At 33.0% G+C, this 21197-nt stretch overlaps 1 protein-coding gene across 1 annotated transcript; it reads left to right on the forward strand.

Moving 5' to 3' along the window:
- Positions 1 to 780: 780 nt before the first annotated feature.
- LOC114332672 (probable asparagine--tRNA ligase, mitochondrial) lies at positions 781 to 14391 on the forward strand. Its single transcript, XM_028282501.2, has 4 exons — positions 781 to 966; positions 3517 to 4006; positions 6192 to 6730; positions 14092 to 14391. The coding sequence occupies exons 1-4, from the start codon at positions 832 to 834 to the stop codon at positions 14353 to 14355; spliced, it is 1428 nt and encodes a 475-aa protein (XP_028138302.1). The 5' UTR covers positions 781 to 831; the 3' UTR covers positions 14356 to 14391.
- Positions 14392 to 21197: the final 6806 nt, after the last annotated feature.

A 21197-nucleotide genomic window follows, 5' to 3' on the forward strand; every position in this document is an offset into this window, starting at 1 on the left:
TTGTTTGACAGTATATAAGAGGGATTTGTGTTCATACAATCAAATCAATTTAAAATATTCTAAAATCTTTGTTTGTTTTATTGTTGCTTCACATTTTGCGACGGCTGAATTTCTTAATCGGCATAAGATCATGCAATCTACTTTATTGGCTTCTTATTGTTGAGATTACCACTCGATGAATTATTGCATGTGCGATGCAGCTTCTCTAGATTATTTACGCAAATCTTTGTCAGTTACAATAGGTTCATCAACATATCTACAGTCAAATTCCAAGCCCGTGTCAGCTTCTGAATCTGTTTGGTCTGCCTTTGTTGCCATTTCAACGATTTCTTTATCTGTCAGCAATGGATAGCCGTTTGTGTCCTCATCACAAATCAAATTTTTTTTACATTAAAATGTTTGCTTATGTAGTCAATACAACGTCTGTATGTACCCTGACGGTTAACAGAGGTGACGGTTAATGGAGAGACGGATTATCGAGGTTACACTGTAATATTAATTTGTAGACATTTTATCGAAATGGAACAAACAGAATAAAATCATAACAAAATGAATTTTTAAAATTGGCGGAATCCGTCAATCCGTTCACGAAAAAATTAACTATGAAAATGAGCATGCATTTTCTATATCCCTAACTTATGCCTCGCAGTATATAGAACTCTGTGTTGTAGGCAATTCACAACATATTTTACTGTATAGTGAGGTGCCTATTACAGTACAGAAAACCTACCACTTTGCGTCTATGTTCACGTTGATTCATTTGAACTACTTTATTATTTTGAAAATGTGTTTTGAGGTTATAGAAAAGTAGTCACAAAATTAAAGTTAAAAATGTTTTCCAATTTATTTAAAACACTTTGTAGAATAAAAAATAATCATTATAATATAAGAAAGCGTTTTAATAGTAGCAATACTATTAACAGTTTATTAAAAAATGTAACAGTGGGAGAAGTGATGAATATAAAAGTATGCACAGATCTGGGTTTTGATTTTATTTAAAAATACTGCTGTTTAGTAAAAACAACTAGAAGACTCAAACATTGCTTTTTTGGCTTTATCCATGTTGTTTATGAATGTAAATAATCTAAGAGACCATTGGCATATTTATGCTAAGATGGAAGTATATTTGGAGTAATTTGAGTTGTATGGTGTATTCCAGGAATATATGACTGTTTTGGATTATCGCGACAACGAATATTTTAGTGTGCAACATAAGAAGTACGAAAGTATTTTGCTATAATAATTACTCCAATAAACAACAATATAATTTGCAATTTACTTTCGTTCTTCATATTTTGCACAGTAAAATATTCGTTGTCGCGATAATCCAAGAGGGTCGTATATTCGTGGAATGGGGTATAGTTATTTTTGTAGGTCTTGGTGTAAACAGTTAATCTGCTGTAATCCTAAGTTATTCATGAGAATAATGATATGTTGAGCATAATTCGTATATTGTTGGCTTAATACCAAAACCAGCCAACTCTACTTTTTGTCGATTTTGAGTTAAGTACTACTTTGGACCTAATACTTGTCAAAGAATGACAAAACCTCACAAGTCCAAACAGATTACAGATTTTAAATGTTCATAAATAGATATGTACCTGTTAAAATAGATTAATATTTTATTATTTACAATATTATAGTTCTGCCAAAACAAAACAATTGCCAGATATGTTATTTTCACTGTACAATTTCATGATAAATTCACAAATTTCATAATATGACTCGATGACTGTACCTATCAACATTGTATGGTACTATGTATAGATAATAACTTGTAGATATATACATTATCCTTCAGTTGATATCTGGACTTGTATGCATTCACATGTTTAACACATTCACGGACACGCTTCACATGTATCTTCTTATGAAGCAAATGACTTCATATGCTTGTATTGTATAAATGACTGTATGCAGTAATTTTTAAAGATCGATTTATTTTATGGTAGTTTTGGTGATTTTTTTTATTAATTTATGGAACAGTTCTATTAATTAATCTTAAATTGTGTATTGTAGGCAGAGGCGGATCTAGAAATTCTTAATAGGGGGGTCAGACGTACCGCAAATATTTTATTGTCCAGATTTAGCCATACGACTCACACTTACTCTAAGGATAAAATTCAGTCATCACAGATACCTACGGTATCAAAAGAATTGAACTCTGGTTAACAGAAAAAAATAATAAATAATAAAAAAATACTTATAGACTAAATACAATAGGGGGGTCCATGGACCCGTTGACCCCCTCTGTATCCGCACCTGATTGTAGATGCTGTGTAGTAATATACTTAAGTCCGATGTATTCTAGCTATAAGATTTGTACCTAGAACTTAACAGTTTATGAAGGTATTACTCATACTGCTGTATATGTACTTAATGGAAATAGACAAAGCCTGGAAATCTGTACATGCCTGTTAAGAATATAGATAAACTATCCACAGATGTAACGTAACTGCCTTACTACCTTGCTTATGTATTTAGTAAAAACAAATCCTAACTTATTTGTGATAGAGCAGAAATTTCTTGAGAGTGGACATAACTACATTGGGGTAGATACACATACACCTAAACATACACAAAAGAATGCAAATTTATACCATGGATGACTAGCTTAAATTTTCCGTATGGCAAGAATGTATAGATCTGGTAAGAAACCTTACATTGTAGAAGAACTAATGGAAAAAATGTGACAAAAAACACAAATATTGGAGAAAAAGGTATCTGGCTACAAACAAAATGAGTCAAATATTTAAAATCCAAACCAGGCATTGTGTTGTAAAGGTGCGATCACAGTTCTGACTACAAAAAAATAAATATTTTTGGTAAAGATGGCCCTGTTAATCTGAGCGAAATAGACTTATACCCTATTCCACGAATATACAACTGTTTTGGATTATTGCGACAACGAATATTTTACTGTGCACAATATGAAGAACGAAAGTAAATGGCAAATTACATTGTTGTTTATTGGAATGATTATTAGAGCAATTTACTTTCATACTTCTTATGTTGCACACTAAAATATTGGTTGTCAAGATAATTCAAAGCAGTTGTGTATTTGTGGAATAAACTACAAAAGACATACTCAAACTTCTGCTTATCAGTTAAAAAAAAAAACATTATCACCAACTGAGTTTCATCAGCATTATAAATTGTAACCAACCTTGTAGTAAATTGAGAACAGTATACTTGAGCCTCATATTGAGGACAGTGATGTTTAACATGGCCTGAAAGATGACAACTGTATGCAGCCAAAACCACACAAGTGCCACAAAAAAAATGTTTTTCATACTTTTTGTTTTAATTTACACTTCATTTTACAGTTTTTCGTTTGCAATATTATTTACGTTAATATTTGTCGTTATTAAATCATTAAATGGAGACGATTTTTGATTTCAAATTAAAGTTTAGAACATAGATTTCTCAAAAATCTGAAAAGTGGAGTTAGCTGGTTTTGTCAGTAAGCCAACATATCCAAATCAAGAGACAGTTTATTGAAAGTGTGCTTTTTAGGGATGGATAAAATCCTTACGAAAACAAAAAGAAAATTATTTTCTAGATATTAGTGATGGATCAACCAGTGAAAGATTCCAGGTAGTTGTTCCCCTAAGTCTCGTTTCAAAAAATATAACTGTAGGGTCTTCAATAAGCACTAATGGTGTTGTACAAACCTCTCCAAATGGCCAAACGGAATTGCTAGCTAATGAGATAAATATTTATGGTGATTGCATAGTAACCAATGGATACCCGTTTGCACCAAGGAAGAAATATTCCTCTGAATATGTGAGACAATATCTTCATTTCAGACCCAGAACCAATAAATTTGCTTCATTGTTAAGGACTAGGAGTGCAGCCCAATTATATTTTCATACTTTTCTAACTAGTAGAGGATACATTAACGTCCAAACTCCAATATTAACATCCAATGATTGCGAGGGTGCTGGAGAAATATTTAGAGTGATGCCAGAAAGTGAACAACTCATTAAATCCATGTTAAAAGAAGGTATGCGTAGAATATTTTAATATTATTTTGTTCCTATTGTTCCTTTTTAAACGCTTTTATTTAGTTCAATAGTTTGCGTCAAATCTTTAGACGTTAATTTAACTGCCTTTTCTCCAATGCAAATTAATGAAAATTTGCAGACATATGCATTCGAGGGAACAATTCACGAATAGTCAATAAAAAAAATTGTTTTTATGTTTGTTAATTGTTTAAATAAAAAAAAACGATTTTAATGGAAAATGCTAAAATTCTCTCGTTTTTTACAATGTAAAAACTTGGAACTTTTACGGATTATAGCTAATGATATGAACTATACATAATTTCACTTTTTACGTTAATTGTTTACGCTATACTTCATAAATAAACAATAAAGTTTCAAATTTTTTGCCGATTCCGACTACTTTTCATGTTAGTACATCATATGTTTTATACATATTTTAATAAACAGACGGGCAGACAGTCATGAAACCAGAAGTAGGTATATATTTGTTCTCATCTTGCTATAGCGCGTCGAATATTACATCGCTTGTACTATTGACTTTAAAATAGTACTTGCGGTTGCATTTCTAAAAGCGGAAGTCTTGGGTCAAATTTTCTCACCTGTAGTAGTATCCTTGGATCATAAGCTTTCATTGGACACCTCATTTTCATTCTACCTGGTATAATGAGGAGTTATGTTTACGGACGGACGGACAGATGACAGACGGACAATATTAATATTATTATTCAAAGAAAATAATTATTGTTAAAATACATGCGAGCAGAGGAAATAGAGGATGAAGAAAGAATTGTCCAATGCTACAAAATTAGAAAAACATGCAATATTTAAAAGAAGACAAGAAGAAGGATACTTCAAAATTGTGATAAACAACAATTTATTAGGAAATTATGAAATGATACATATGTACTTATAAAAACAAGCTTCACTTCACAAAAATTTCTCAAATACAAAACTCCGAAACACGCACCGCCAACAAATCACACAAGCAGTATACCGCAATCAATGCCCAGATTCAGCGACGATCTTTCAGCGATTAACGAGCCAGCCGCTGCAGTAAAAACGTACCTTAATGGACAAAATTTGAAAATCGCGTTACTCTGGGTTCGCCATCCACAAAAAGGTGGGATGTTGTGAGGTGAGCAAAAATGTTCTCGGGTTAAGTCTAAACCCTCTATGTGTGACAAGATGGTCCAGCAGAATTGATTCAATAAAGCCCGTTAAACTTTATTTAATTAAGATTTGCTATGGTGTTATTTGTTCCTAATTTGCTTTATTTGCACCTACCTACCTACCATCAAAAAAAAAATAAATAAAAAAAAATTATCAAAATGCCTTAAGGGGCGCCAAAATCATTTTTTGCACACAGGCGCCAGTAGTTCTTACGGGGGCCCTGGTAACTTGGGTGGGATTCCATCAGGCCCTGGACCCTTATGTATGTTTAGCTGGGATAATTTGGTATATACCTCTGAAATAGATAAGTCACAACCAGTAATGTTGAAACTAGTGTTAGCCCTTGCAATATTTGGAATAGGACATTCGTCCTCACTATACACTGCAGCAAAGTACTGAGCAAACATCTTGGCTATGGTAGGACCATCGGAACTGGTTTGGCCATTATGGTTTAAAGTGTTCGGAATGCTATTATTGTTCCTTTTAGAATTTACGAACCTCCAGAAGCTTTTAATGTTACTGGGAAGTGTATCATCACGACCGACTGTTGCTATGGTATACAATTTGGGGACTCTTCTTCCAACTTCAACATCAAAATATTAAACAGATTTTTATTAAAATTGTGACTTATCAACGCTTGTACATGTGAAACAACTTTATTGTAAAAGGTCTCAAAGTTAAGACTGTATAAACTTAAATTACAAGATATTTCGAGAATTACTCCCAACGTTTACATCCAAATCCACTAATAGTGGTTTTAATAACTGAACCAACCGCCAAATGTAAACGGAAGAGTTTTGTTCTGTACGATTTACTTACTAGATTTTAATCTGCAATAAAGTGAACATCAATCCTACTATCGAATCCACAATTTTAGCTCATAAAATTGCTTGAAACAAAGGGAATATATCAATGGATGTCTTCTGTTTTGCTTTAGTGTTTAAAATATTTACTCATTGTATTATTTTTTATGCATATTGCAAATTTATTCTGCCTTTCTCTATTTTGTTGTAGGTGGATACCAGGAGGAAGCATTTTTTAATACAAAAGCCTTTCTCACTGTCTCTGGACAATTACATTTAGAAGCTGCAGCACATGGTTTAACAAAAGTGTACAATTTAGGACCAACTTTTAGAGCAGAAAACTCCAAAAGTAGATTGCATTTAGCAGAGTTTTACATGCTGGAAGCTGAAATTGCTTTTCTAGAAGAACTAGAAACACTGTTATCAATAATTGAAGAATTAGTTAAAGAAGTAACAAATTTAGTTCTAGATAACTGCGAGGCTGATGTACATAATTGTAGAGGAGATGTTGAAGGAAATTTTCAATGGTTACATAAAAACTTTGCTGTGTTAACTTATGAGGAAGCTAAAAATATTTTAAGTAAAAATGAAAATACATTTGAAAATGGATTTCAAGAAGAAAATGGTATATCTAAGGAGCATGAATTATTTATAGTGGAACATTGTGGAAATATACCGACATTCTTAATAAACTGGCCAAGAGAAATTAAACCTTTTTATATGAAGGATTGTAAAGAAGATCCATCAAAAGTAAGGTCTATAAAGTAAATTTGATCCTATTTTTATATTCTTAACAATTTGTGTTCCATTTGTAACTGTATAGTATCATGGAGCCATTTTCTTGTGGGATCTTAATTTTCGATGTTGTCACAATAACGACCCCTCGTGGATTTAGGCTGAACTAGCTTCGAGGGGCTTTTAATGTCAAACGCTGAGCGCACATGCATTTGAATCAAGTAAGCCTAGGTAATATTCATTATTTATTTTTACATATTTTAAATTAATTATTGGGTAATATAAAATGATTAACATGGAATCTTCACCTTTCAATAAAAGTTGGCGTCGATGTTGAATATAAAATTTGTAAAAAAAACATGTCATTCAGAAATACTGAATATTACCTACTTGTTTCAAATGCATGTGCGCTCAGCGTTTGACATTAAAAACCCCCTCGAAGTTAGTTCAGCTGAAATCCACGAGAGGTCGTCATGGTGACAACATCGCGAATACAATTTAATAAGCTACAATTTTACTTTAAAATAAGTTTCATATATAAAATAAAATTGTAGCTTATTCCCAGTAAAATAGCAAATTTTTAACTTTGGTATACTTTTATATAGTTTTACAAAATTTCTTAAACTCTGAAATCCGACATCACTGAAAACATTTAATTGTCTGCAGTGCGTTCTCATATCAAGATAGTTTTTTCAATAGTAAAATCATCATCATCATTATTATCTTTGCTTCAGTAGTCCATTTCATCACTAATTCGCGGTCAGCCTCTGCTTCTTCTTCTTACAGATGCTCCTATAGTTAGCTTTTCAGCAATCGTTTCTGGCATTCGTATTATGTGTCCAGCCTATCTAAGTGGCTGTGCTTTAATGAATGTTTTGTATATAATAATTTTAGTTCTTCTCTTGAGTGGAATTGTTTTTGAAATCCATAGTATGCCCTATTTGTAAGGTTGTTATTCGCTTGTTTTGTTCAACAAAGTTCAAAGATATGTCTTCCAAAGACTTTCCCGTTCCATATTTGCTATAAGATCCTTAGTAAGCAATATGTACTTGGTTTTGTCTTCATTAGTCTACAAAACCAACAATCAGAAATGCAGAGAATAAAGCGTGCAGATAACATAAATTCTAGGGAGAAGAGAATCTGCAGCAGAAAAAGAATTGTTACAGCTAGGGGAGGCTTCAAAAACTATGGGACTTATAACAAAAATCCAGAAAACCAACGAATCCTCAATGCTAAGAAATGCTTTTTTGGTCTATCAAAACAACTAAAATCATGGAATATCTCAAAAATAACAAAAACTAAAATGTATAAAACCGTTGATTGAAATATTAATATGGGTATTAATATTTCAATCAACGATAAAACTCTGATAAGAGCAGTTTTAACATGTCTTTTAACTATCTCGGAGACTTGGATACTCACTGAAAAGATAATAATTCACAATATATGAAGCATAAATTATAACGAATTATGAAGGGATATCTCAAAAATTACAACAAAAACTAAAATGCATACAACTCTGATAATCAGTTTTAACATGTTATTTTAATATCTCAGAGACTTGGACACTCACTGAAAAAGATAAGAACCCACTCGAAACTTTTGAAAGAATGGTACTAAGAAGAATATATAAAGCATAAATGACAATGGATTATGAAGGAAACCTTTTAATTTTGAGGTATACTACCTACAGTTGAGTCCACGAGTCTTTACCCGTGCGTCATAATACCTGGCGAGATACAACACATATCGACTTCGAAAAGGCAGGACCCCGTAACTGAAAAATTTGTATAAAATGAGTTACTTCGGTTTTCTCTTTAGAATAAGTGTATCGGCACCTATTCAACAGCGGTTACAGCTGGGAAAGGGAAAGCCTTCTGGAAGCCTTCCGGAAATTTTCCCAGCTGTAACCGCTGTTTAATAGGTGCCGATACACTTATTCTAAAGCGAAAACCGAAGTAACTCATACAAATTTTTGCAGTTACGAGGTCCTGCCTTTCCGCCGTCGATATTTGATAACTCAAATTTTAACCCGTAATAGGAGCAGTAGTTACTTACCGTCACTTGCTGTTGCGTTTAGTAAATTTCAATTTCCGACTTATCATCGGCTTATTTCGTATGCTTTAAATATGACGCACGGGTAAAGAGTCGTGGACTCAACTGTATACACAAAACCAAATGTAAAAAAAAACAATTAAAATCAACAGACTCGGTGAAGCATGTCTTTAAGGATGAAAGATGACGATCCGGTCAGAAAATAAAATTTTGAAAAACTTGTGAGACTTAGACAACGTTGAAGACCAAAACCTTTCCGGGCGCTGTAGACAGGGACGCGCCAAGTAACTTCGGCGCCGTCGTGCAAAATATTGATAAGCGCCTTTATCCAAATTACCAGGGTAGAAATATCAATCACTCCTTCACATTTCAACGTGGAAAACTATGAAATTTTTTCTACATCTACCCAGATTTTTTTTAAGAAACAGTAAGTACACAGTACACTTATAAAAAATAATATATTTTTCTTCCTTCTTGTGTGAAGACTTTAAAGCATGTTTCTTTTTCAATATTATATATGGACCGTTCACTCTTGTTAGAGTATAGGTCGCTCAAATACTATGAGCTCTTTTAATCCATTTCACGCGGTGGATTAGTCCGCAGTTTCCTTTAGGTCTAGGTCATCGTTCACAGGTTGTGATGTTTTTTGCCTTCTCTACTATCTTCTTCCACTCACTCCGGTCCTGAGTCTTTTCTGTCCAGTTTGCAATTTGCATCTTTGATATATTTTCAATATTAGCCTCCTAAATTGTTTAGATTATCACATCATCTTTTTCTTGGTCTGCCAATAATTCTTCGTCCATTTGGTGACTTATCTCGTGCTATTCGTACTATCCTATCCTCTGCCATTCTACTAATGTGTTCGTTCCACAGTTCCACTCCTGTTTCCGTTTTGTCACACATCCATTTATGTCTTCTACATTGCATGATCTTATGTTTTCGTTTTTGTCCCTATCCAACAGACTTTTGCCTGAAATTCGTCGAAGTATTTTTATCTCTGTTGTTTCTAGTAGTCTAGTAGTTATTAAAAATAATTTTTTAAAACTATATTGCACAATAAAACAACAGAATAAAAACTATATTAAAGTTATAAAACATTACTTAAAATTATTAAAAAAACTGAAGATCAAAAAATAAAACATACTTATATTGCGATTTTTTAAACAAATACACTTATTATGATGAAAACCAACGGATATTTCTTATAGAAATTGAACTTTTCTTGCTTTACCTTTGACAAATTCATTAATTAGATTTTCATTATTCAGGTCCTTTAAAAACTCAGATTCTGTAGAAATAATAGCAAGATTTATTTCTAGCCGTCCTGACCTATTCTAGATCTTAAGTACCTAATTGAAGCGTTTATTTGAAAAACAACACTTGTCCAAAAATGAAAATTTTGGCAAGTCAAGAAAAACTACCCAGCTTCAATTTATTTCAAATTTTACTTTTATTAAGACATCCATTGGAAGAATATCAAAATAATTGTTCAAACTTACCAAAATATATTCGAAAATATAGAGGTATTGTGTTGTATAGTTTCTGCCATGCTGAACTATTTCTAATACAAAAGAAACAAACATCACATTATTACTATCAAAGAATGCACACAACTGAAAAATTTAAGGATAAGATCATTCACACTTACAATTACCGTTTACTATGTAAGATGGGACAAGTGTTGTTTTAAAAAAAAAACGCATGAACATATGTTGTTTTTCTAAAACTATCAAAATTTTCTATGCGGTGTGAACTAAATGTGTGAACTGGAGAAAGAACTATTCTATGAGAACAATACATAAAGTCGAATTTTCGAAAAATGGACATGTGTTGTTTTTCAAATAAACGCTTGAATTCTTAATTAGTTTTAGTTTAGAAAATGATCTCTCGGCTGAAGCTACAGAAATCGGTACCTATAGTTCATAATATACGTAACGCAATAGTATAATGTTTGGGAATGAGCGGACTAAGTTATTTTTTGCAATGTTTTTTTGCTTCAAAAAATATTTAGTTTTGAATTGGATATTTATTTAACTTTGCCGAGTCAAAGGGCGCCTTTAACGCCTTGGCGCCGTCGTGCGCCGCACGACCTTGCCCATATGGAGGGCCCGTCCCTGGCTGTAGAAGCAGATTTACTGATACTGGGAATAATAATATGGAGAAGACTAGCCCTGAATAGGAAGCGCTGGAGGGATTTTTATAGAAAGTCAAGGTTCATCAAGGGTTATTCGCTCCGTGCATGATTGACGCTACACCTAGAGCCTTCACCTGACAGTTTTGGATCTCACAATTTGACGTTAAGCATATGATAAATGGGCAATACTTATTTACCATTTTTGATAAAATTTGTTATAAAAACAATGACTATGACATTACAAAGATAGCTCCAATATTGTCATTTTTCACCGCTACTCCTGTTGACATCGTTTCAATGTACTCCCATCATGGTCACGCAAGGAGCAAATAGGACTAAGTATAGAGAAGAAATATTTCTAGATTTGAAAAATTTTACGCTTTTTAGATTCTAGCATGGTAAATGCTAGGATTTTACCATGTAGCTGACGACAATAATTCCTTAGGAGGAACCGGCTTCATTATACACAAGCGTCTTCAAACAAGTATAGTATTACTAAAAAAAATTTCAACAAGAGTGATTTGTCTTACTCTCAAATTGAATACAAGGTATAATATGAAAATAATACAGGTTTATGCACCAACAACGGGCCATGATGAAGAAGAAGTGGATCTATTCTATGATGATATATTGAAGCTGCTCTTAAAGACAACCAAGGACATTTTACTTTTATATGTGTTGATTTTAACGCCAAAATAGGAATGAAATCCAACCCTACAGAAACGCCACTGAGAAACTTTGGCTTGGATGGTAGAAATGAACGTGGCGAAATACTGTTTAGGTTCATGCTGCAACACGAACTATTCCAAATGAACAGTTTTTTCAAAAAGAAACCACAGAGGAGATGGACATGGCAAAGTCCTGATGGAAAAACTCAAAAGGAAATAGATTTTATTCTCACTGACAAAAAAGACACAGTTAAAGACATTACGGTTCTAAACAGATTTGTTACCAGTAGCGACCATAGAATTGTACGAGGTAAAATAGAAATAAGCTTAAAAAAGGAGAGGTATAAGATGATTAAAAAGAAGAACAAATCAAAACCATGAATGAAACCATCAGATGTAGATAGTTTTCAGCAATGTATTTCAGACATACTTAGCAGTCCTGAAGCAGAAAGTAATGTAAACGACTTAAATAATAAATTAACAAATGCCTTACTGGAAAGTCAAAACAAATTCTGTCCTAGAACTGAAAAAGAAGAGAAGATCAGCCAAAATACCAGGCAACTAATGCAGAAAAGAAGAGAAATGAGAAGCGACACGGAAACTAAAGCTAACGAACTACAAAAATTAAATAAAGAAATATCCAAAGCTATTAGACAAGACACTCGAAAATACAACCAAGAACAAATCGAACATACCATTGAGAACAATAGAAGTATGAAAGTATTGAGAAGAAGACTAAGAACGGGGACAAGGCAGATAATAAAGATTAAAGATAGAAATGGTCATCTTACAACCAACAGAGAGGAAACCCTTAAAATAGTTGAACTTCTACAAATTGCTGTACACAAGCCAACACACAGTAAATAGCAAAGAAGATCAAGTATGTACCAGAAATATTAACAAGAAAAAAGGGCATTGTCAACCAAGGATCAGAACTGCTTCCGGAAATCACAATAGACGAAATAAAACTAGCCCTAAGAAAAGCTAAGAATAATAAATCTCCAGGCGAGGATTGTGTAGTTACTGATGCAATCAAAATCGGAGGCACTTGTCTTAAGAAAATAAAAAACCTTTTTAACATGTGCCTTTTAGATAGTAATATACCCGACAAATGGCACAATGCTGAAGTAATTCTATTGTACAAAAAAAGAGATCCCCATGAATTAGAAAATTACAGACCTATAAGCCTTCTTAGTCACTTATACAAACTCCTTACAATAATAGTAACGAATCGTCTTAAGAAAAAACTTGATTTCTACCAGCCAATGGAGCAAGCGGGATTTCGTACCGGATTTGGAACAAATGATCACCTACAGAGCATTAAAACGGTAATAGAAAAGACTATCGAATACAATCGACCACTTGTTTTGGCTTTTTTAGATTTCCATAAAGCCTTTGACACGGTAGAATTTGACAAAATTCTGGAAGCACTACAAGCATGTCGCATTAACTACCGATACACAAGGTTAATTTACAATGCTTACAAGAACGCCACTATGTCGGTGAAACTACATAAAAACACGGACCATATCCCAATCGGCAGAGGAGTCCGACAGGGCGATACCTTATCGCCTAAACTGTTTACCGCAGTACTAGAATATGCTTGTAAAAAACTTAACTGGGAAGAGCGTTAAGCTTAACTGTGAAAACTTAAATGTGTTAAAACTTAAATGTGAATATTGACGGTAGAAGATTAACAAATTTGAAATTCGCAGATGACATAGTTTTATTCTCTGACAACCTTAAGGAGATATGTATGTACAATGCTACATGAACGTCAGTTAGTGTGTGCCAGTGTAGGTCTTAAAATAAACATCTCCAAAACAAAATTCATGACAAACCTAGTACCTAGCGGAAATATCAATAGTGGAGACAACGAAGTAGAGCTAGTGGAAAAATATATATACCTTGGACACGAAATAAAGATCACAAGAGACCACTAAACATGCGAACTACGAAGAAGAATAAACCTAGCATGGGCAGCCTATGGAAAACTCGAAAGACATCTTTAAAAGCGATATACCAATTTCTTTAAAACGTAAAACATTTGACCAATGTGTGTTGCCTGTGATGACTTATGGTGCCGAAACTTTGAGATTGACAGCTACAACTTCTAAAATGCTGCAAATAGCCCAGAGGAAAATGGAAAGGTCAATGCTGAGTATATTGCTTCGTGACCGAGTTAGAAATGAAGACTTAAGACGAAGAACAGGCGTTACCGATGAATTTCTCGAATTGCCACCCTGAAATAGAACTGGGCCGGACACGTCGCCCGAATCAGTGATGGGAGATGGACGAAGAGATTACTTGAGTGGAGGCCGAGATTAGACAAAAGAAGTAGAGGAAGACCACCTACTCGTTGGACTGACGATCTCAAGAAAATGTCTAGAAATTGGATGCAAAGTGCTCAAAATAGAGCACTATGGACAAAAATGAGGGAGGCCTATGTCCAGCAGTGGACACAAAGGGCTGGATGATGATGAGATTCTACCAAAGTTAATGTTTTTCTTTATTTTCAGGTGTATGCCTTAGACTTGTTAGTTCCTGGAGTTGGCGAAATGGTAGGTGGAAGTCTGCGCGAAAATGATCTTGCAAAGTTAATAGAAAAACTGCCAAACGAACACGAACAATTAAAATGGTATACAGATTTAAGAAAATTTGGTGGTGTCCCAACAGCCGGGTATGGATTAGGATTTGAGCGATATTTGTTATTTGTGACTGGAATTCAGAACATTAAAGATGTGATACCGTTCCCGAGGTGGCCACATAATTGTAGTATGTAAATAAAATTTTAAAGAAATAAATGTTGAATATTTCAAGTATCACATTTTATTTGTTTTTCCCGGCATTTGTCGCTATCTAAGTAATATGCGATTACTGTGATTTTATATCTTCCCTACACTAATGTATGAAGTTGAGTCATGGACTCTCACAGACGCTACCTGCAAGAAAATTGAGGCTTTAAAAATGTGGTTTTATTGTCGAATGATGAAGATATTTTATACCGACCACGTTACCATTCAAAAAGTCATATTAACACGTTTACAGACAGAACGTCTATAGACGTCTAATTTCCATTGATGGAATGTGACACAACGTCTATAGACGTTGCATTTTTCCCTATTCTACTATGCAAAATACATATAGTGTCACAACACTTGCTTATACATTTGACGCACTGTCTGTCAACGTTGTTAAGCAGGGCCCCCGCAAGGCTGATTGGCGCCCGCGTGCGGGACATATTTTAGCGCCCTTTAAATCTACTATATGTATAAAACTAATAAATATTTTTGAAAAATTTAAACCCAGAATGAAAAACTACATTACTTTTGAGGCCGAAAGTCCCTGAAAACTTCTATAATGTTTATTTTAATAAGTTAAAGGGGTGAAAATAAAAGAGAAAATTTAGTGTGATTTTTAATAATTGCAAATATTTAATTCAAAAGACACTTTTTATTTATTTTAAGGGACTGTCGGCCCTCGGCAATAACGTTATCTTTCATTCTGCGTTTAAATTAAAAAAAAAATATTTATTAGTTTTCTCAGGATTCGAAAAAAATGAATACATTTAAAACACATTGAAAATTTTGCGCCTTTCCCCTTAAATTGTTTGCAATATTCATGAAACCTGCATATTACATTAATAATATATTAAGTAAATAAACAATAATATTTTGCCATTTCAAAGTTTTCAAACAAATTTTATACAAGGTGTCTACATAACTAGGAACGATATGGAAAACTGTTTTATTATTAATTTTACGAGAAAAAGTTATTCTTCATAAAAAGTTCCGCATTGTCTAGAACTCAGAATGCAACCATCAAATATCAAATTTTATTAATCTTATACGAGGTATGTTAAAAAATATGAATTTCGATCAAGAGCAAAGTACGTTTAGTTTTCACAATATTGAAAAGTTATTATGAAAAGTTGTTCAGCATTAAAATCTATGCTTCTATATTATATGTAATTACATCCTTCTAATTGAAATATATTGTGATCTAGAAAGACACCTTTACTTTTAATCGAAACTCATATTTTTTACATATATCTCATATAAAATTGAAAAAATTTGATAGGATTTGATGGTTGCATCTTCGATTTTTGACCATGCAAAGCTTTTTAGAAAGAACTTTTTATCGTACATTAATTGTACTTTTCAACAGCTCCCTTTTCATTTATTAGAAATAATGTGATAAGTCTTTTATTATTAATAATTAGCCATTTTCAGTTATTACAAATAATGTGATAACTCTTTTCTCTTTTATTATTATTAATTAATTAATTAATAACAATAAAAGAGTTATCGCATTATTCGTAATAAATGCAAAAAACGTTGGGGATCTGTAATTTGAGAAAAAAAATTTCAATTAAAAGGATGTAATTGCATAACAGTTTTTAATTAATTCCAAACAACTCTTCATAATAATAATTTTCGATATTGTGAAATATAAGGTACTTTTGATCGAAATTCATATTTTTGATATTCCTAAGATTGACACAATTTTATATTTGGTTGCATTTTAGTTTTTAGACTATGCAAAGCATTTTATGAAGAATAATTTTTTTCCGTAAAATTAATAATAAAAAAGTTTCCCATATGGTTCCAAGTTACGCAGACACAATGTCTTAATTATTTTCTTTTTTTTTTCAAAATAAATTGTAAATTGTGGATTTTTATAAGGAAACCCGATATAAGTATTTAAAATGAATAATTTTATTATTATTCTATGCAATGATTATGATACTTACCATTTTTTACACAAAAACAAAAGTTTAAAATCAGTAAAGATACTCAAGTCAAATACATAATCATAATTCATTTGTTTACTTAAGGGTAATTATCATAAATTTGAGTAAATGATTATCTTTATACCAGTCAAACTGCTTGATCCAGCAAGTTGTGATTTTGTTGGAGTAAAACTCTTAAGTTGCGTTTTATGAGTGTTAATCTATGTTTCTACTTGTCAAGGAGTGTGATTTGATGTTTATTTGACTATTTTGAGTGTCGCTTTAGTTTACAACATAAAATCGATCTGATGGTATGCCAAGCGTAATTCAATCTACTTCAAAGGAAAAAACTAGGAAGGAACAACAAAATGTAATATATTTTTGACGGAGTAAGTTTAACATTTCAGGACGGGAATAATTATTTTTCAGTAATAACACAATGTTTGATTTTTGAGATTTCTCTAGCTGTTCATGAAATAATTAAAATTGTATTATATAATTGTTTTGTATAAAAATGATTACATATCTCATTTAAAATAAATATTTCTTATTTACCAAACCTTCGGTTTGGCGCGCCTCGGGGGTTACGCCCGCGTGCGCCGCACGCGTTGCACGCCCGGTTACGGGGGCCCTGTTGTTAAGAATAAAAAAAAAGAAAAAAACTGTTAACAACAACAAAAACAGCTAAAATCGAATACTTCGGTTACATAATGAGGAACAGCGAAATACATGGATTGCTGCATTTAATTTTACTGGGAAAAGTAAAAGCAAAACGGGGACCAGGAAGGCGAAGCATTTCCTGGCTGAAAAATCTACATACGTGGTTCAACACAACAACCACAAATCTGTTTACAGCAGCAGTGTGCAAAGTACAGATTACCATGATGGTCGCTAACATCCGAAACGGATAGGCACTATAAGAATTAAAAAGAAGAAGTATTTTGCGAATTTTTGTTAAAATGGGTCTCTTGTTGTATAATTCGACATATTGTACCGTCTTCTGAAGGACAGTGTTAAAAAGGAGACACGTCAACGCATGTCCATATCGTAATTTGTCATGTGTATCAAAAATATGTGATGTTCATCCTGTATCTATATTTTGGAGATCATTTTATAGATTACAATATTAACATTAACAATTAAAGTGATAACAAACAAACTGAATAAAATAATAACAGCAAAAGAACAAGGTTTTCGGTCGAGAAGATCATGCACCGACACTATATTTATAATGGGGCAGGTTCAACAGAGGTCATTAGAATACAAAAAACCGGTATATTTATGTTTGATGTACTTTAAGAAGGAATTTGACAGGATCAAATTAAATACGTTATCCATTTATTGTACGTAAGAGAGGTGCCTCTAGAAACAATTAAAACTATCGAAAATATCTACCAGAACAACACAATAAAAGTAGAAGGATAGTTAACTGACCCAATTGAAGCTGGCAATGGGATAAGAGGGGAATTCCCCGAGTACTCTATTGTTTAACTTTATCATGGATGAAAAAAAATAAGAACTAAAAAAGATACCAAATGAAAAAAAAAAACAACTTAAAATAATCTGCAGACAATGCAATATTGTCTGCAGATCTATTATTTTGGCAAGACCATTGTGGAAAATTTTTATTTCTTTGTATACTGGTTACTTTCCGGACCCTTGGAAATTAAGTTTTTAACGCCAATACATAAAGCTGCTAGTAGATCCGACATTACAAATTACAGACCAATTTCTATACTAAGCACTATTCCTAAGTTATTTGAAAGCTAGTGTCGGACTGCCTCTCGGTATGTTTCAAATTGTTTCCAGTAGATGAGCAATATGGTTTTCAGAAACACAAATCATCGGGAATTAAATCTTTGCTATTTGGATGCGTTGTCAAGTGATTTGGAGGGTGCGGGTATCAAATTGATTCTGTTTATACAGACTTCTCCAAGGCATTTGACAGGGTAAATCATAACATCCTATTGTCTAAATTAGAAGCTGCTGGAGTAAACGGGAAACTGCTTGAATGGCTGGAAAGCTACCTAATTGGAAGGCGCCAAGCAGTAAGGATCCAGGATTGTCTATCTCAGGATGTAGTTGTCAGTTCTGGTGTCCCTCAGGGTTCACATCTGGGTCCGCTATTATTTATTATATTTATAAATGCCATTGCAGATATAAACTGTGATAAGCTTTTGTTTGCGGATGATTTAAAAATCTTATCTAGTCCTGCATGACGATTCCGAAAATCTGCAATATCAATTAAATAAAATACAGGATAGGTGTAAAGAAAATGAAATGGAGCTAAATGTCAAAAAGTGCCATAAAATTAGTTTTTATCAAGGTATAGAACGTATATTCCGTTTGAATCCACACTTGATAACACCCCACTAGGTTGTGTTAATACAATAAGAGATCTTGGAATACTGTTTGACAAATCGCTAAAATTCGCAGATCATATCGATTCTATTATTTCAAAGGCATTACAGATGCTTGGCTTAATGAAACGAAACTGCTATAATTTTAAAAGTCCCAAAACCCTAAAATTGTTATACTGTTCTTTTGTTAGACCTCACTTGGAATACTGTTGTAGTGTTTGGTCACCTTACTATAGTGTTTACGTAGAAAAAATTGAAAAAGTTCAAAATAAATTCCTTAGGTTTTTGTGATTTAAAATTAGAGCTATTAATGGGAGTAACAGGTTTTACAGTTATGACGAAATTAGAGCATGTATAAATATCAACACCCTGGAAGAACGTCGTTATCACCATGATTTGAAAATTCTGTATAGTTTGTTAAATAATACAGCAAATAGTCATTATTTAGTGTCTAAGGTTGGTTTTAAAGTTCCTTCATACAATACTTGAAATGCAGTTGAAACCACTTTTCATGTACCATTTCATCGATGTAATTATGGCCTCAATGAACCTATAACTAGAATGTTACGTCTAGCAAATCAAAATAATGAGAGGCTTAATTTTAGTTCCACACCTAACCAATTTCTACGCGACTTGCAAAAAATTAATATTGCCTCTTAATTGTTTTGTCTTGTCCACCTTTACCAGTCTGTTTCTAATTTGTTCTGTATGTAATTTATTTCTTTTAACTATTATATTTTATGTGTTATATATACGACTTATATTTAGTATACTAAATTGTTCCAAAATTTGTAAAATTGTAACTGTATTGCCAGTATTGCGCTTGTCCCGTGGAAATAAAAAACAATGCAATATTAATCTCTCAAAGTGAAGATGATTTACAACGTATGCTGCACTAATGTAATATAACCGCTGGAAAATTTCACATGTTATTTCCCCAAAAAAGACCAAATGCATGGTTATAGCACCAAATCTACTAAGATTGAGTTGGAGAGTCAGACAATAGAACAAGTCATGGAGTTTATATCTAAGCAACACACTATATACATAGCTAGGGAAAGCTCGAAACAAAAGTGAATAAAGCAAACAGAGCCGCAGGTTGCCTGAATGAAACAATATGGAGAAATAAAATTATTGGAAAAGAATTTAAAGGCAGAATTTATGAAACAGTCATCAGACCAATAATGACATACGCGGCAGAAACACGACCTGATACAGAGAGAACAAAAATAATGCTAGAAACGGCAAATATCAAACCCTTCGAAAAATCGATGGCATCGATCGATCGAAGACACAATGGGATAGAGCTAGAAGTGCAGATAGACCAAGTGCGGATCCAGAGAGGGGGCTATGGCCCCCTCCGAGAATTTAAAAAAATATAAATTTAAATATTTGCTATTTGCAGTTCAAATGTTTTTACTTTCAAATACATATTATTCCGCTTGCTACGTTAATAATGAATCAGGTTCAAAGTGCAAATTATTACTCTGTCATATTTGACGAAAGGATTGACGCATCCCACATAGAAAAGCTTTCTCTAAATTTGAAATACATACACAATAACAACATTCTTGAAGACTTTGTGAAGTTCATTGACGCTTATGAGAACATAAAAATAAATTAGTGAAAATCAAGAAAGAGGGAAAGAACAACGCCGGACAGGAGAAAAATTGAAAAAAAAAGTATTAAACTTGTTGAAAGAACTGCACTTGGATTCGAAGAAATGTGTAGGAATCAGTACTGATAGTTGTAGAGTAATTAGCTCTACAGTAACAGAAATAAAAAAGGTCGCAACAAATGCAGTTAGATGTCCTTGCCCGAATCATATTTTAAACAACTCCCTTTCAACTCCTATTAATATATCGTCCATCAGAAACACAGTGGAAATAATGAAGTCAGTAGTTTTTAACATGTCAGCCAAAAGAAATGGTGTTTTAAAACTGAACCTCTGACAAAATTTAACAAGTTTATGCGAAACAAGATGCGTTGAGCGCGAGCGCCATGAAAACGTAATCCAGTTCAGATCTGTCATTTTAAATGTAATTGCAGCACTAACATCTATCTCAACATGAACATGGAAGGATCCAAAACTGCTACACTTGCATCAATTTTGATTAATTCTTTATGCACATCTGAGTTTCTAGTATCAATGATGTCACTGATTGACATACTAAAATTAACATTACCACTAAACCGACTTCTACACACAAAATCTCTTGATGCTAATCTGGCGACAAGGGTGTTTCCAATACCATGTTAACTTTGAATGATCGAAGATCTAACTGTGAAGAAAGTTTTACTAAATCTTTACCGATGAAGTTAAAGAATTAGCAGACTAATTGGAGGTTAGGTTAGGTCAGGTTAGGGTGGAACTATTAAAACCTTTGAAGAAAGCAGTTAAACAGTTTTCACCTATCATGGATATTGGTGATACACAGACAAACATTCTTCTACTGCCAGACGAAGTAACAATGGTGCTTGACGTTTGTGACGCAAATGTTTTTATGAGACTCAAAAGTGCGTGAAAAGTGTT

Source organism: Diabrotica virgifera, chromosome 1 (assembly GCF_917563875.1).
Source record: "Diabrotica virgifera virgifera chromosome 1, PGI_DIABVI_V3a".
NCBI classification, from domain to species: Eukaryota; Metazoa; Arthropoda; class Insecta; order Coleoptera; family Chrysomelidae; genus Diabrotica; species Diabrotica virgifera.

Bases quoted from the DNA above. Each gene is read 5' to 3' on its own strand.
- LOC114332672 (XM_028282501.2), top strand. From the start codon at position 832: ATGTTTTCCAATTTATTTAAAACACTTTGTAGAATAAAAAATAATCAT. The intron at 967-3,516 runs GTATGCACAGAT...TGTGCTTTTTAG, and splicing joins GAGAAGTGATGAATATAAAA to GGATGGATAAAATCCTTACG. The intron at 6,731-14,091 runs GTAAGGTCTATA...CTTTATTTTCAG, and splicing joins GTAAAGAAGATCCATCAAAA to GTGTATGCCTTAGACTTGTT.